The sequence below is a fragment of the Brassica oleracea genome, chromosome C3 (genome assembly GCF_000695525.1).
Source record: "Brassica oleracea var. oleracea cultivar TO1000 chromosome C3, BOL, whole genome shotgun sequence".
Classification (NCBI taxonomy): domain Eukaryota; kingdom Viridiplantae; phylum Streptophyta; class Magnoliopsida; order Brassicales; family Brassicaceae; genus Brassica; species Brassica oleracea.
Window position 1 is genome coordinate 64,092,560 of NC_027750.1, and position 14,944 is coordinate 64,107,503.

The window sequence follows — 14,944 nt, forward strand, 5'->3', positions numbered from 1 at the left end:
TCGATTTTAGCCCACATGAAGAAGTCAAATATTGTGAAATTATCGACTGAGGATTAAATGACGTGTCAAGAAAGAAACTTCGGATTGACTGATTTTTAATTTGACGTGGATGCCCTCTCCTTTGAATAATAGCAACTTTTAGTAATGTAAAATGCGTTAGAAAATTATCCAGAACCGAATCAAACAAAGAATCAAGATAGTCCGAATTATCCAAGGTTTTTTACCATAAACTATCCAATATTATTTTATAAATTAGCGAACTGAATATGAACCAAACTTTTTTTGTAGTTTTATTACTCGAGCCAAACGAAATTGAAAGACTACTACCTAAATCGAACAAATTTTTTTTGTCCTTGAATAGATTCAAAATATCCGTAAAATAACCGATCTGAGCCGACGCCCATGTCTATTGAGAACCCCGGTCTAAAGATCCGACCGGTAGTTTTCTTCGGATAAGATATTGGGCCCTTCTATACCTTGGCCCATTAAAATTACAAGCCTTCTTGTACGACACCGTTTTGCCTCACTCTTCTTCTCTTGTCCTACAAGAGACAGAGAGGAAGACTGAGGAAAAAGCATAAGAAGAGAAGAACCCAGGAAGAAGCGAAGAAATTGAAATCGAATCAAAGATACAGAATCTCGGGAGAATAGATATGGAGGGTTCATCGTCTTCGTCACTGGTCTCCAAATCGGACGGCGAGCTGGAGGAAATGCTCGATCGGATGCTGACTAGGCTCGCCCTCTGCGACGACTCCAAGCTCGAAGCCCTAGTCTCCAAGCTCCTCCCCCTCACCATCTCATCTCTCTCCTCCCAGTCTCCCGCCGTTCGCAACAAGGCAAATTCGCTCTTCGACTCGATTCAGTATCTCATGAATTTCAAAATCGAATTTATGTTTTGAGATTAATCGTGAAACCCTAATTTTGGCAGGTTCTTGAGATACTGAGTCACGTTAACAAGAGAGTGAAGCACCATCATGAGATTGGTTTGCCGTTGCTGGAGTTGTGGAAACTCTACACAGACCCTGCTGCGTCTCCTATGGTTAGGAACTTTGCTATTGTGTATGTTGAGATGGCTTTTGAACGAGCTCCTGCTAAGGTTCGATCGTCACCTTGTTGGAATTTAGATTTGCTTGTGGAGAGTGGATACGTTTGCTAACCAAATGAGAGTAATGGTTATTGTTTCCTTTTTATAGGAAAGGGAGGATATTGCACCAAAGACACTAGAGAATGTTTCAAAGTTTCCTCAGCAGCACCAAGAGATTATTTTGAGAATTGCCATTAAGGTGGCCTCTCAATCCTCCTTCCTTAACTGTAAATTTGAATATCTGTTTGCTTTTAGTTGTTCAAATTGTTATGCACTACTTAGATGACAAATACATTTTACTTTATTTTGTCTTGTTGATTACAGAGACAGTTCCTTTTGCATTTTGTTTGTCTATTTGATGGGTTTCTATCTGTTTGTATTTAGTTGTTGAAATTGTTATGCATTACTTAGATGACAGAGACATTTTGTTTGCTTTATTTTGTCTTGTTGATTATAGTGGTAGTTCCTTTTGCATTTTTTGTGTGTGAATTTGTTGCTGGTTAGTGCTGCATATAGTGGAACGATATCAAGTGATTCCTAGAGTGTTTTATTCTATCATTTATGGTGGTTAGTGCTGCATATAGTGGTAGTACATAAGGTTTTATGTGGGGAACGACATCAGGTGAGTGTTATAAAATTTGAAATGTAGGAGAAGACTATTTGGCAAATTAATTGGTGGTGTCTCATCTGGATATATGATAGTTTTAAAAAGTCTTTTTTTCACTAAACAAAATTATTTGTCTTCAGTATCCTCAAGTTCTAGGTTTGATTTCAGGTTATTGGAGAGTGTCATGCAAGCCGGATCAGTGATGATGTCTCTGTAAAGTATAGTACTCTGATTGCATCTCAGGATAAAGAAATATTTCTGGATTTTTGCCTTCATATGCTTTTGTATCAACCACCTCCTCAAGGGTATGAAATCCATTTCAAGTGTTTTTTTATATCAGTTATATCTGCATCTAATATGAGTTGCTCGGCCTTCTAATTCAGAGGAGGATGTCCTCCTGGGCTTTCAGTTTTTCAAGTTAATCGTATAACGGGAAAGCAAGAATTGAAAGGGGACATGCTTACCAAAAGAAGGGTCTGTTAAGTAACCTGAAACTTATCTCTTTCTGTTGCTGCCAAGCTATACATTGGTCACTAAGGATTTTCTGAAATAAATCTATCATTCTCTTACGCAGTTGGGGATCTTGAATGTCATTGGAACCATGGATTTGCCTGGTGAATCCGTATATCCGTTGTACATTGCTGCATCAGTGGATAGGTATGCTTTCAGTTTTTACAGGCATTATATGCTTTGTTTCTGTTATATGACATGAAATACTATTTTATCACTGCCTTTTTTGCACTGCATTTATACTCTTCGTGGCTCTGAGAGTTTGTGTGAATTTGTTGGTAAAAATCATTCAAGTCAAGAACCCGTAGCTAAAAGAGGGGAAGAGCTTCTTAAAAAGAAAGCTTCTGTAACGAATTTGGATGATCCCAAGTTGATAAAGAGACTCTTCTTACTATTCAATGGTACGTGGTCCTTTTATCCAACAATTTAATTAGATTTTTTTTGCACACTGAAATCACACTTACTCGAAGAAAGCATAAAAATGAGATTTATTTAATCCAGTCCTAGCATCTAGGATCAGGTCTATGTCTACCCTAAGGTTCGTGGATGACATGCCTAGGGCTCATCCTTGACTATACAGACTCTATTGCAAATTTATCATGTCTGATGTAATACAAATTCGTATAAATTTTGGGAGATCTGGAGTGTTGAGGGTTTTGTTCCCGTGTTTGTGTATTTTTTCGGTGACCATGCTAAGTTCACATTCATCAATTTGATATGTATGCAGGCACTACTGCCACTGAACATGCTACTCCAGAACATAGTGTAGCTCCAGGAAACATAGCCTTGAAAATGAAGCTCATGTCTGGTTTCTGTCGTTCTATCGCAGCCGCAAATAGTTTTCCTGCCACATTGCAGTGCATATTTGGTTGTATGTATGGTATGTTGTTTAATATATGTCATACTTACAAAATTGGACTGTCTAGTGGTAAAAGATTTCTGCGACCATGGTCTGTATATATATCTGTTTAGTTAGATAGGGAATATATTGTTTGTTCATAAATAGTGTATCAAGTCAGTGGAATTAAAACAAAACAGGTTGAACTACAGCCGCTACAAGCTTCTTAGAAAAAAATCAATGATCTGCGTTTTTACTATTGTAAGAATAATTTAGTTGGTTCCTGACGCTAGTTTATCGTTGAAGAGGATTCAATTATTACTGATCAGGAATTATTTAGTCTCTTGGTGCAGTTAAAAGAGTTACATGTTCTCTATGAATTGGGTTTTTCATTTTTTGTTTTTTCATGTTGATTACTGAGTACTTTTGCTATCTGCCTTGCTTTCATGGGACAGGAAGTGGAACGACCTTAAGGCTAAAGCAAATGGGAATGGAGTTCACCGTGTGGGTTTTTAAGCATGTAAAGTCATTCTTTTAAATGCTTCAGCTTGCTATTATGTATGTTTTGTGCAATAGTAGGGAGTATGAAATACATATTCATTCTTTTTGTGAAGAAATAACTCAATATCTTCTTCTCAACTCAATGTTATATGTTATTATAGAAAATGCCATGAAGGACCATACTAATCTCTGACGATGTCCCCTTCTCTTTTTCATTTTGGGTTTTCGAGTCTTTCTTTCTGAATTTGCTAATACTTGTGTCATTGGACTTTTTTATTGAAATGCAGGGAAAAATAGATCAACTGAAACTTATGGGCCCTGTTATACTGAATGCTATTCTGAAAATGCTTGACGGAACAGGCTCAGAAGCAGGTCAGCTTTTTAGGAAAAAGTCCTTAGTTTCCTTGTTCAAAAGTGGATTTAAATAAATATGTTATGCTTTCCTTCAGATGCTCTATCAAGGGAGACCAAAACATTTTCTTTTCAAGCTATTGGTTTGATTGCACAACGTTTGCCTCAGCTTTTTAGGTAAGGAATTCATTCTATTGCCCTACACTGCTGTCATTTAACTGACATTTTATTTGTTGTGAACTTAACTTACAGGGAAAAGATTGAAATGGCAGTTCGTCTTTTTAACGCATTGAAGTTAGAAACCCAATCTCTTCGTTCAACTATCCAGGAGGCAATCATCTCTCTTGCTGCTGCATACAAGGTTTGCTAGTTTAAAGTTATGTCCACGATTAATCTTCTCATTTTCCGTTTTGATCTTCTGGCATCAAAAGCTTATGCTATGTTATCCTTTTCTGTTTTGTATTCTTTTGGAAACTAACCATGTCAGTTTTGGTAATCATCTCTTTAGGACTCCCCAGAGAAAATTCTCAAGGATTTGGAGGTGCTTCTGTTAGAAAATTCTTTGGCGGTATGGATACTTTTCAGATATAATTTATTTAGCTAATTGCGCCACTGAGTTCGATTTTGTTACCAAGTTTTCTCGATTATATAAAATCTGTTATCTTTGTGGCTTATATTGGACAGGAACAAAATGAAGCAAGGTTTTGTGCGTTGCGATGGGCAACTTCTTTGTATGATTCACAACATTGTCCAAGTCTGTATATTTGCATGCTCAGCGCAGCAGATATGAAGCTAGATATAAGGTACTGGATTTTATCTTATGTCATTGCGTACTGTTGTGATTGTTGCATGTTGAATTGCGAAAAATGAGTTTATGAATGTTTACGGAGAAAGCTCTCCAGGTCTGTTTTTCTTAACCTCCTAATAGGTTCTTCTTACTGGTACACATATTTTATAACAATTCAAATCTGAAATAAAATTCGGCTTATTAGGAAGGGCTCCTAATTGAGCGTTAAAGTGTTTGAACTTTGATGTAAAAAAAATGTGCTTGAACGTTTTATAGTGGAGGGTATACAATCTTTTTAGTCTGCTCTTTTCATTCCAGTGTTGTAGTAAATTTGTGAGTTCTGTATACCTTAAGATTAGGCATTTGACGGACTGACAGAATGACTTTCATGCTGAAACAAATCCTCTTCCGTGGATCCACCATGACATAATCCACAATGCTTCATTTGTTTCTGGTTCTTGATAATTATTGAATTGATGTGTATTATTCCATTTTTTCTACGTTCAGGGAACTAGCACTTGAAGGACTCTTTCTGAAAGACGAAGGTCGCAGTATAGTCTCTAATCATGACCACAAATACCCAAAGTTCGTTGAGATGCTGGAGTACATTCTCAAGCAACAGCCCAAACTGTTGGATTCATCAGAAATGAGAAGCCAGAAACTTCTCTTTCCGTCGCAAGTATATGTGGTCATGATTAAGTTTCTAGTGAAGTGTTTTGAGTTACAGATGGAGGAGATCAATACCCAGGCAGTTGGGACTGAATTTTTGTCTTCGGCGCAAAGAATGTGTTTGTTATTGGAACATTCCCTGGCATTCGAAGGCTCGGCTGAGTTGCATGCTTGCGCTTCCAAAGCTTTGGTTTCAGTTGGCTCTTACCTTCCGGAGGTCTGCTTTCTGATTATTCTTTCATTTTCCTCTTTTTTCCTCTTTTCGCAGATCAAATCTATTCTAAACTAACCGTCCATCTTTTTTTCTTCACATGAAGATGGTTGAAGTTTACTGTTCTCAAAAAGTTGTATGGCTAAGGCGTCTGCTTAGTCATACAGACTTGAGTACTCGTGAATCTGCATCACGATTACTCGGAATGGCATCCTGTGCTCTTTCTGATGCCGAATCATGTTCCTTGCTTTCTGAATTGATAGCTTCGGTTTCTCAACCGCCACAGAAGTTAAGGTGTTGTTCTTTTCTTTTGGAATCTATGTTGCAACTAAGCTTGTGGCTGCAGGAAGTAGACACTTCATCATTTATTTAAAGCTAACCTTTTGATTTCTTAGGTTCGAGGCACACCATGGGGGGTTATGCGCTGTAGGATATGTTTCAGCACACTGCTTATATAGAATACCCGCTGTAAGTGATTTTGATTTTCTTATACCCACCTATATGATTGTTGTGGCATAAGTTTGGTGATATCCCTGGTACTATGAATCTGAATCCTATATGTCTTTCTTTTGTTGCATCCTAATTAGCCTGTGGTATGACATCCAGATACTGTTACTCCCCATCCTTGACTATTTAGTTGCTTGGACATGCTAAGTCACAAATTTAGCCGTAACATCGAGCTCTCTTGTTTAGGAACCGTTTCCATTTACGAGGTGGTTTGCTTCACGTAGAAATAACCCATTGGCAAAGAAACTTATTGTCTTATTTGCAATTCGGAAAAATAAAATGAGAATACATTGACATGGCTTGGTGGTTCTAATGAATATACTAGTCCCTCTGGCAATTCTTACCATTGAATTAGTAAAACAGTTAAGAAGATGCTGTTCCTCTTTCTTCTCATTTGTTCTCTTCATGTCCATTCTTCAAAATTTTGCTTCAGATAAATAAAATAGCTAATGCAGAAGTCTGATCTGTCACTCTTCAGATCTCTTGGTTTATCTTTCCTTTCTCTTTTAGGAAATGTCTGTCCGATGTAGTAGTTTTTGATACGCTGTACTACATTATTAGACACCAATCACGGGCTAAATCTTGTGCGTTAGTGCTAAATCACGTTTGCCAGCTTAATAAGTCTCAACATCTGTTTTTGAAATGGCTACATACTTTCAATGTTTTAATAGTATCATGATTAGAATTTCCGCTAAACAGGTTTCTGAAGCGGTTGTTCAAAATGCGGTTAAATGCTTGGTGGATGTTGTTAACTCGGAGACTGCACCACTGGCTTCTGTTGCTATGGAAGCTCTGGGTCATATTGGAATCTGTGGCCCATTACCTCTTCTTGTTAATGATTCTAGTCCAGGTCAGTTTATACCAATAGCCTGTCTGTATCTTGTATGTCCGAGTTTCAGTTGATTGACTTGCTCTATCAGGGACTCAAGTGCTGGAAGTTCTGCAAGAAAAATTGAGCAAGCTACTCTCTGGTGATGATATAAAATCAGTTCAGAAAATTGCCCTTTCTCTTGGACATATCTGTTCAAATGAAATGTCATCTTCGCACTTGAAGATAGCGCTTGATCTTTTATTTAGCCTTTCACGCTCTAAGGTGGGATTGTTAGCCACTACCCTCTTGTCCTTTTTATTCGATTAAAGAGAGAACTTAATAAGCCTCTATATTTTGTCATTTGTTTTTGTTGGCCAGGCTGAAGAAATTTTGTTTGCTGCGGGTGAGGCGTTATCTTTCCTCTGGGGTGGTGTACCAGTTACTGCTGATATGATTCTGAAAACGAATTATACATCTCTTTCTACGGACTCAAATTTTCTGATGCGAGAAGTTAAATCTTTGTCAAAGAAATTGTCTGATGCCAAAACTGGTGATGAAGATAGCCGTGTCACGACCAGAGAAACAATTTCTGGAAAGCTCTTTGATACTCTTCTATACAGTAGCAGGAAGGATGAACGATGTGCTGGAACCGTATGGATGCTGTCTTTGATCATGTACTGTGGCCAACATCCATCAACACAACTAATGCTTCCTAAAATTCAGGTTAGCAAGCGGCAACTTAATCTTCTTTTTGTAGTTGTAACCTTATTCTTTTACTGCACTCATGGGCATTTGTTAACTTCCCCTGTACCATCACAACCAAAAAGAAAACCAAGACCTTGTCATTCCAATTTGTTTAGATGCATTACCCATTTGGATACTGGAATTGTTATGCCCATTACTATTTTAACATGAAACGCGGTATCATCTTTTGCTGCCAAGTAACTGCTGTGAACACCATTCTGGGTAGAAGAAGCTTGTACAAACTGCTGTTTAACATAAATATTTTTTTGCAGGAGGCTTTCTCACACTTGTTAGGTGACCAGAATGAACTTACACAGGAGCTGGCATCCCAGGGCATGAGCATTGTCTATGAACTTGGTGATTCATCAATGAAGCAAAGTCTGGTAGATGCTCTGGTTAATACCCTAACTGGCACAAGCAAAAGAAAACGAGCTATAAAGGTATAATCTATTCATCGAGGCCCTTCCTATGGTACTCCAGGTTTTGTATTTGGTCCTCAAAGTATTTTTTTTATCCAGCTTGATGAAGAGACTGAAGTGTTTCAAGAGGGCACTATCGGTGAGAGTCCCAGTGGAGGGAAGATTAGCACGTACAAGGAGCTTTGTAATCTTGCAAATGAAATGGGGCAACCAGATTTGATTTACAAATTTATGGACTTAGCCAATCACCAAGCATCTCTTAATTCGAAGAGAGGAGCTGCTTTTGGGTTCTCCAAGATAGCCAAACAAGCAGGAGATGCTCTTCGACCACATTTGCGATTGTTGATTCCGAGGTTGATCCGATACCAGTATGATCCTGACAAAAACGTGCAGGTTAGATTACTACGTTTCCAGAATATGACTTGTTATTAGCGGGCGTTATTCACATAGGGGCCCTATTGATTCTGAAATGCTCATAATATTATTGTTCAGTCTATGCTGTTAATTTATTTGCATACTGATAATATTTCATCGTACCCATTGTATATTCATCCTTGGTCTAACGACTAGAAATTGGCTTGTTTAAATTGAACGGAGTGGCACCTCATAGCATTTTTAATCACATTTTCGTTGCTATTTTAATTAGTGGCTTGTTCAATTTTACAAAAGAAGTATTTGAGCTGTTGCTAATTTACAAGCCGCAAGAATCACTTAGGTCCTGTGGACATTCTTTTGATTTGTTGAATCAAATCTTTCTTTTTTCTATACGAAGAGCAATGAAAGTTGGTTTACTAAAAGGTGGCCAAAAGGGTGTTTTTATTTCTTTTTTTTTATAATTGCTAACTTTCATGTAATCTTGGCAGGATGCTATGGCACACATCTGGAAAGCACTTATACAAGACCCTAAGAAAGCTGTTGATGAACATTTGAATCACATCTTTGATGATCTGCTAGTACAATGTGGTTCACGGCTTTGGCGCTCCCGTGAGGCATCCTGTCTTGCCCTTGCTGATATTATTCAAGGTCGGAAATTTGACCAGGTAAGATCTTCTTTTTGTAAAAGATAATTAAAATTAAGCTTATCGTTGCTTCGCGTCTGCATACTGCATTGGTTTTTGAAGTTAGTCTCCATATATTTAGCACGGTTCTTGTTTTATAGACAATAATATATGCATTGGAGTATATGATACATATACACCCAGCTTCATGGTTGTTTCTTGTTTTGTACATTAACATTACTGTTCCATTAAATTATCTTAGTGGTTTTTGCTTTCACACTTATGTTATTAAAGGTTGGGGAGCATTTGAAAAGACTTTGGATAGCTGCTTTCCGTGCTATGGATGACATCAAAGAGACTGTGAGAAATGCTGGTGATAAGTTATGTCGTAGCGTGACATCCTTAACAATAAGGATTTGTGATATCACGCTCACCGAAATATCAGATGCAAGACAGGCAATGGATATTGTTCTCCCGTTTTTGCTTTCAGAAGGGATAATGAGTAAAGTCGGCAGTGTTCGGAAGGCTTCAATTGCAGTTGTTATGAAGCTTGCAAAGGTTAGCCCTAACTTTGATAGATTGATGATCTAGGAGAGTTGTGCTCATATCGTTTGTTTCTGTTGCATTTCGGTATGTTTCCGTATCATGTCTGTATCTCAAAGATATTATTGTGACATTAATAGTAGTATATTTATTTCAATACAGCTGAGTTATCAGTAGTCCCAGATAGCAGAAATTAATAGTAGATAATAGGTATGTTTAATTTTAGTGCTTTTGGTTGGGAGGACATATATAAGATGAATGTTAGTAAAACAAACGAGCATCTTATACTTTTTACGTGTGTGTGTTCTTTCAATTCGACTCCTAACATGAAAAATTAATCAAATTTGACTTGTATATCATTGCATGTTCTGTACTTCAGAAATGATTTGTGCTGTTCGTTTACAGGGTGCAGGAGTTGCCCTCCGTCCACATCTATCAGACTTAGTTTGCTGTATGTTGGAAAGTTTGTCTAGTCTTGAAGACCAAGGACTTAACTATGTTGAGGTATCATTTAATGTCGGCAGCTCCAGTTTGAATTTCTGCTTGCCCTGACATCGTATTAAGTTTAAACTTTTCGTGTTTCAGTTGCATGCTGCTAATATTGGCATAGAAACCGAGAAACTTGAAAATCTACGAATTTCAATCTCGAAAGGCTCTCCAATGTGGGAAACTCTTGATCTCTGTATTAATATAGTAGATAGTGAGTCACTTGAGCAGTTGATCCCTCGTCTCACTCAACTTGTTCGAAGTGGTGTTGGCCTCAATACGAGGTCAGTTATTCAAAACATTCTAGCAGTAAAGAATTCATTCTTCTACAACCTTTACTTGTGACTTGTAAAGAGTTCCCGAGAGAGTACTGAATTCACATAAGGTAGACTTAAGTAACTTTAGCCATTCACTTAGTTTGTATAAGTGACGTAATTCCATACATTCTTACCCATCCTAAATTCCTAATGGACTCGGTTAACTGCTTCAGTGTAGTGTATGATTTTTGTCTCTACTATTAGATTTCATATATTTAATTGTAGATGTTGATATTTCGTGGAAATTTTATTTTCTTCAACAGGGTTGGTGTTGCCAGCTTTATCTCATTACTAGTGCAGAAAGTAGGTACCGAGATAAAGCCGTTCACTGGAATGCTGCTAAGACTTTTGTTTCCTGTCGCCAAGGAGGAGAAAAGTTCTGCTGCAAAACGTGCCTTTTCGAGTGCTTGTGGCGTTGTATTGAAGTATTCTAGTCCCTCTCAAGCTCAAAGCTTAATCGAAGAAACTGCAGCTCTTCACTCTGGCGATAGAAGCTCCCAGATCGCATGTGCGAGTCTTTTTAAAAGCTTCTCATCTACAGCTTCTGATATTATGAGCGGTCATCAGTCGGCTATTGTTCCAGTCATATTTCTTTCCAGGTAAACGGCAGGAACTGCATATTCTATATTTATTTTTAGGTAAACCATATGAACTGCATATCACTGAGTCTGATGCATGTGGGATATTGCACAACGATCTTCTAACCTGATTATAACTGATATTAGTTTTGAACTACGGTAAAAAAACTACAGCTGTAAATCGGAGTTCATGTGTTTAATACCATCGCCTAGTAAGATCCACACATTATTTTGAAATTTGGGCAGATAGTATCTTTTCTCTCTTACAAAGATTTGACAGATTTGCCTAGACGCAGATACTTCATTATAGAATAAACTTAGTTTCCTTATTTTCGCAATATTAGAGAAGCTTATAGTTATTATAAATTTCAGATTTGAGGATGACAAACAGATTTCAAGCCTCTTTGAGGAGGTGTGGGAAGACATCACAAGTGGTGAAAGGGTCACGTTGCAGTTGTTTCTGCAAGAAATTGTGAATCATATTTGTGAGAGCATTACATCATCCTCGTGGGCAAGCAAAAAGAAGGCAATTCTCTCTCTTTTTTGTACTAATTGATATTTTGCCGCTGGCGCTATTGTATTCATAGAAGATTTAAACTTGCTTTCAGGCGGGTAAGGCAATTTCCAAGCTAACTGAAGTCTTGGGTGAATCACTATCGCCGCAACACAACAAATTGCTGCAGTGTCTTATCAATGAAATGCCTGGACGCTTATGGGAGGTAGGACCAGTTCTTTCATTCTAATATTTACCGTCCTTTTTCTTTTCCGTGGTGGTTCATAAAAAACTGGAATATGAAATTTATAACAGAAGGATTAAATTTGAGACGATAAATATTTTGTTTCTCCAGTAAAAAGTTAGAGCTCTGCTCTACTTGTCCTATAGAGGCACATTTTCTGCACTAGTTTTTAAAAGTAATACTTGTATTCACAGGGAAAGGATGCTCTTTTGGATGCCCTTGGTGCTCTTTCAGTCTCTTGCCACGAGGCAATAACTAAGGAGGATCCAAAAACTCCCACTGTCATATTGGATCTGATATGTTCTGCATGTAGAAAGAAAGTCAAGAAATATCGCGAGTCAGCCTTTTCTTGCCTGGAGAAGGTAAGTAGAGTTGCGGCTTATTATGCAAAAATGAAGAGTTGTGATAATGCAGTTCTTACACAACGTTATTTGGTTAGTGTGTCCTTTGAATAATTTGATTATTTTTTTTATGTTATCAGGTCATAATAGCTTTTGGCAATCCAGAGTTCTTCAACGCCGTTTTCCCAATGTTATATGAGATGTGTAATACTGCCTCCGTCAAAACGAATTCTCAAGTCCAGTCTGCAAGTGATGCTGTCAAAACAGGTTGCTACATAACCAATGGACAATCCCATTATTCCTATACTTTGATTGATAGCACTTTTACATCATTTTCCTGGTCACATTGGATATTATGTTTAGTAAAAATTGTTGAAACTTTTAGCTGGGTGAGTACAAACTTAAGATTAGGAAATTTGTGGTAGAAATAGTCAGTTTAACGTCAAAGTGTTGCCTCCAGAAGATTATAGTTTAACCATAACGATACATCCCTTAGCTCAGTGTATAGCTAATACAGGAAATAGGCACTATGCCATCAGAAACTTGTCTTTGTAATCTGAATAGTTCTTCCACCCTTTGTTTTCAGAATCAGAAAAAGGAGAAGACGGACAAGTCCCACTTGAGAAAATTATGGAGTGCGTCAAGTCATGCATCCAAGTAGCAACCGTAGATGACATTATCAGCCGGAAAGCTGATTTGATTCATGTTCTTCTAATTTCCTTATCACCTGGTTTTCTATGGAATGGTACTGGTTTCTTCTCTCACTTTATTTTCCATTAAACGTTTTGCTACGGGCTTAACCAATCTGACTTTCCTTTGGCAGTAAAAATGTCTGGGATTTCATGTCTGGGAAAGCTTTGCTCAAGGTTTCAGAGTCTATGGAATGACTCTATGGATGGCCTTGTACCTAGTGATGCCACAAAATTCGCTCATGAGGTAACCAATCACATCTACCACACGTGTATACTTTAGACTCTTTTCTAAGTATTCTGCTTGCTTTTTTCAGTTATTTCACTCGCTGGTTCCTAAACAACTGGAATGCATAAACACAGTGAAGATAGCACAGGTATGTTCTTGTCTGCGTTGTGCTGGATTTTCTCTAATAAATTGCACCAAATGAAAACAAACCAAAATTCATGATTTGGTGTTTTTTCTTTCACGGCAAGAACTCGTATCATTAGGGCATAGATAACGTTAATACTTGGAAGTGGATGTTCTTATTAGGTTATAGGAGTGTGTTCAACTAAGATCGGTCTATCCCGTTCGATAAGCAGAGCATTTAAGAACAAGAACCGATAGAATATTTTGTTAGCAATGGTTTGGTTTGCCTATGGAAATGATATTTGATTGATCTTCATATATTATCATTTGCATGACCTGACTATGATGGAAATATCACTTGAGAAAACCAAAATGAAAATGTAGTATAATATTTGTCTTTTAAACTAAATCTTAATTGGAATCATCAGGTTCATGTGGCTACTTCGCAATGCATGCTTGAGCTCATCGAAGTGTATAGCAAGGTGTCGACATTGCATCCTGTGGAAGTAGATTTCAAGGGTGAGATTAACTCTTTGATTGAACTAGAGAAGAGTGAAGAAGCTAAGTCCTTGTTGAGAAAATCCAGAGATGCGCTTGCAATTCTCTCCTAAGTAAAGCTCAGAGAAGAGTTTAGTTTCTATGCCTTGACATTATGTTTTATACAAGTTCCATTTCTTTTTAAAAAGTTAAACTTATCGTCTAAAGCCGACGTGTAATAAAAGATGTTGTATTTACAAGATATGTAGACAAGTTAGTTTTCCAAAATTCAAATCTGTTTTTTTTTTTTGGCTTTTATGGAATCAGTCATTCAGAAATGAAGATAACTAAATAGCCTATATATTTCGAATATGTATGAAGTCGCTGTCGCTCTCCCTCTCTCAATCTTTTTCAGCAGCCTCTAATCCTTAATCCACTAATAGATTTAGCAAACAGAAAGTAAAGTCTCGTCAGTGAGCTCAGATAACAAACATGTTCATCTATGACCCATTTGGAGAAGGCTGCTTTCCCGTCCAAAAGGTACAGTTTTGAGATTTATATACAAACTTTTGTTTTGGTTAGATTCATTTAACCGGAGTTGTTCATTTGCTGGCTTTGGTTTCTCTTAAATTTTATCCCAAAATATTATTGGCGTGGCTCTGTTTTTGGTTAAATTTTAACAGATTTTGGATTAAGAGAAAACGATCCAAACCAGAAACAACTTTTGTAGATATCAAATATTTGTAATAGAACCGATCCGGAACCGAGAGAAATTAACCCGAAACCGAACCGGAAAATTATAAATATCTTGATGGGCTGAATCTCTACATTCCGAAGGAATCAGACCTATAAATTCCGACCTGAACCCGAACCGAATAACTTGAATGCCCATGCCTTATCTTTTTTTTTGTGCACAAAGTTAATACTAGCATCTTTAAACAAAAATTTAACTGAACTTTTTACCAACCATATTTAGCTCAAATAAGTAAGTCTGTTTTTCTCTCTCTCTAAAATTCCCGGGAAATAATGTATACCATTTCTCTCTCTCCGATTGTTGTCTTAGGTGTATTTTCTCTCACCTTGATTCCTCAGAATTTAATTTTGTCACAGACTTCACGATTGGTTACTTGTTTAATTCTTCTTTCTGAATCCAGCCCACTTCCTCCATTTCTCTGTTTCTGTTGTTCCTTTTTTTTCCTCTTCATCTCCAGATGTCACATTTGGTTTGCGGTAAAGAAGAAAAGGAAAACGTTTTTGATTCATTCTCTTGATAAATGGCTTTTCTTGATTCTGTGTTGAGACATTGGAGCCTCCTCCACATTTTGTTTCTCTCCCTATCTTTATGTTTCCTCCTCGTCAGATCACAAGAACCACCTTTCTTTACACA

At 37.4% G+C, this 14,944-nt stretch overlaps 1 protein-coding gene across 2 annotated transcripts; it reads left to right on the forward strand.

Moving 5' to 3' along the window:
* Positions 1-554: 554 nt before the first annotated feature.
* Positions 555-13,759, forward strand: LOC106334888 (proteasome-associated protein ECM29 homolog). Of its 2 annotated transcripts, XM_013773271.1 has the most exons (35): positions 555-836; positions 929-1,096; positions 1,194-1,283; positions 1,860-1,996; positions 2,075-2,165; positions 2,266-2,348; positions 2,496-2,602; positions 2,929-3,081; positions 3,495-3,559; positions 3,828-3,912; positions 3,990-4,068; positions 4,144-4,252; positions 4,400-4,459; positions 4,576-4,694; positions 5,186-5,564; positions 5,665-5,852; positions 5,954-6,026; positions 6,765-6,915; positions 6,986-7,158; positions 7,255-7,599; positions 7,893-8,060; positions 8,139-8,432; positions 8,903-9,079; positions 9,332-9,595; positions 9,986-10,084; positions 10,166-10,350; positions 10,647-10,982; positions 11,334-11,487; positions 11,570-11,680; positions 11,893-12,060; positions 12,180-12,306; positions 12,626-12,784; positions 12,863-12,975; positions 13,046-13,105; positions 13,509-13,759. In XM_013773271.1, exons 1-35 carry the CDS (start codon positions 654-656, stop codon positions 13,689-13,691), a joined length of 5,436 nt encoding a protein of 1,811 aa, XP_013628725.1. In that variant the 5' UTR covers positions 555-653; the 3' UTR covers positions 13,692-13,759. The 2 variants fall into 2 exon arrangements, with proteins under 2 accessions (XP_013628725.1, XP_013628726.1); XM_013773272.1 differs by lacking the exons at positions 555-836; positions 929-1,096; positions 1,194-1,283 and having other exon boundaries at positions 1,869-1,996; positions 2,501-2,602.
* The last annotated feature ends 1,185 nt before the right edge of the window (positions 13,760-14,944 follow it).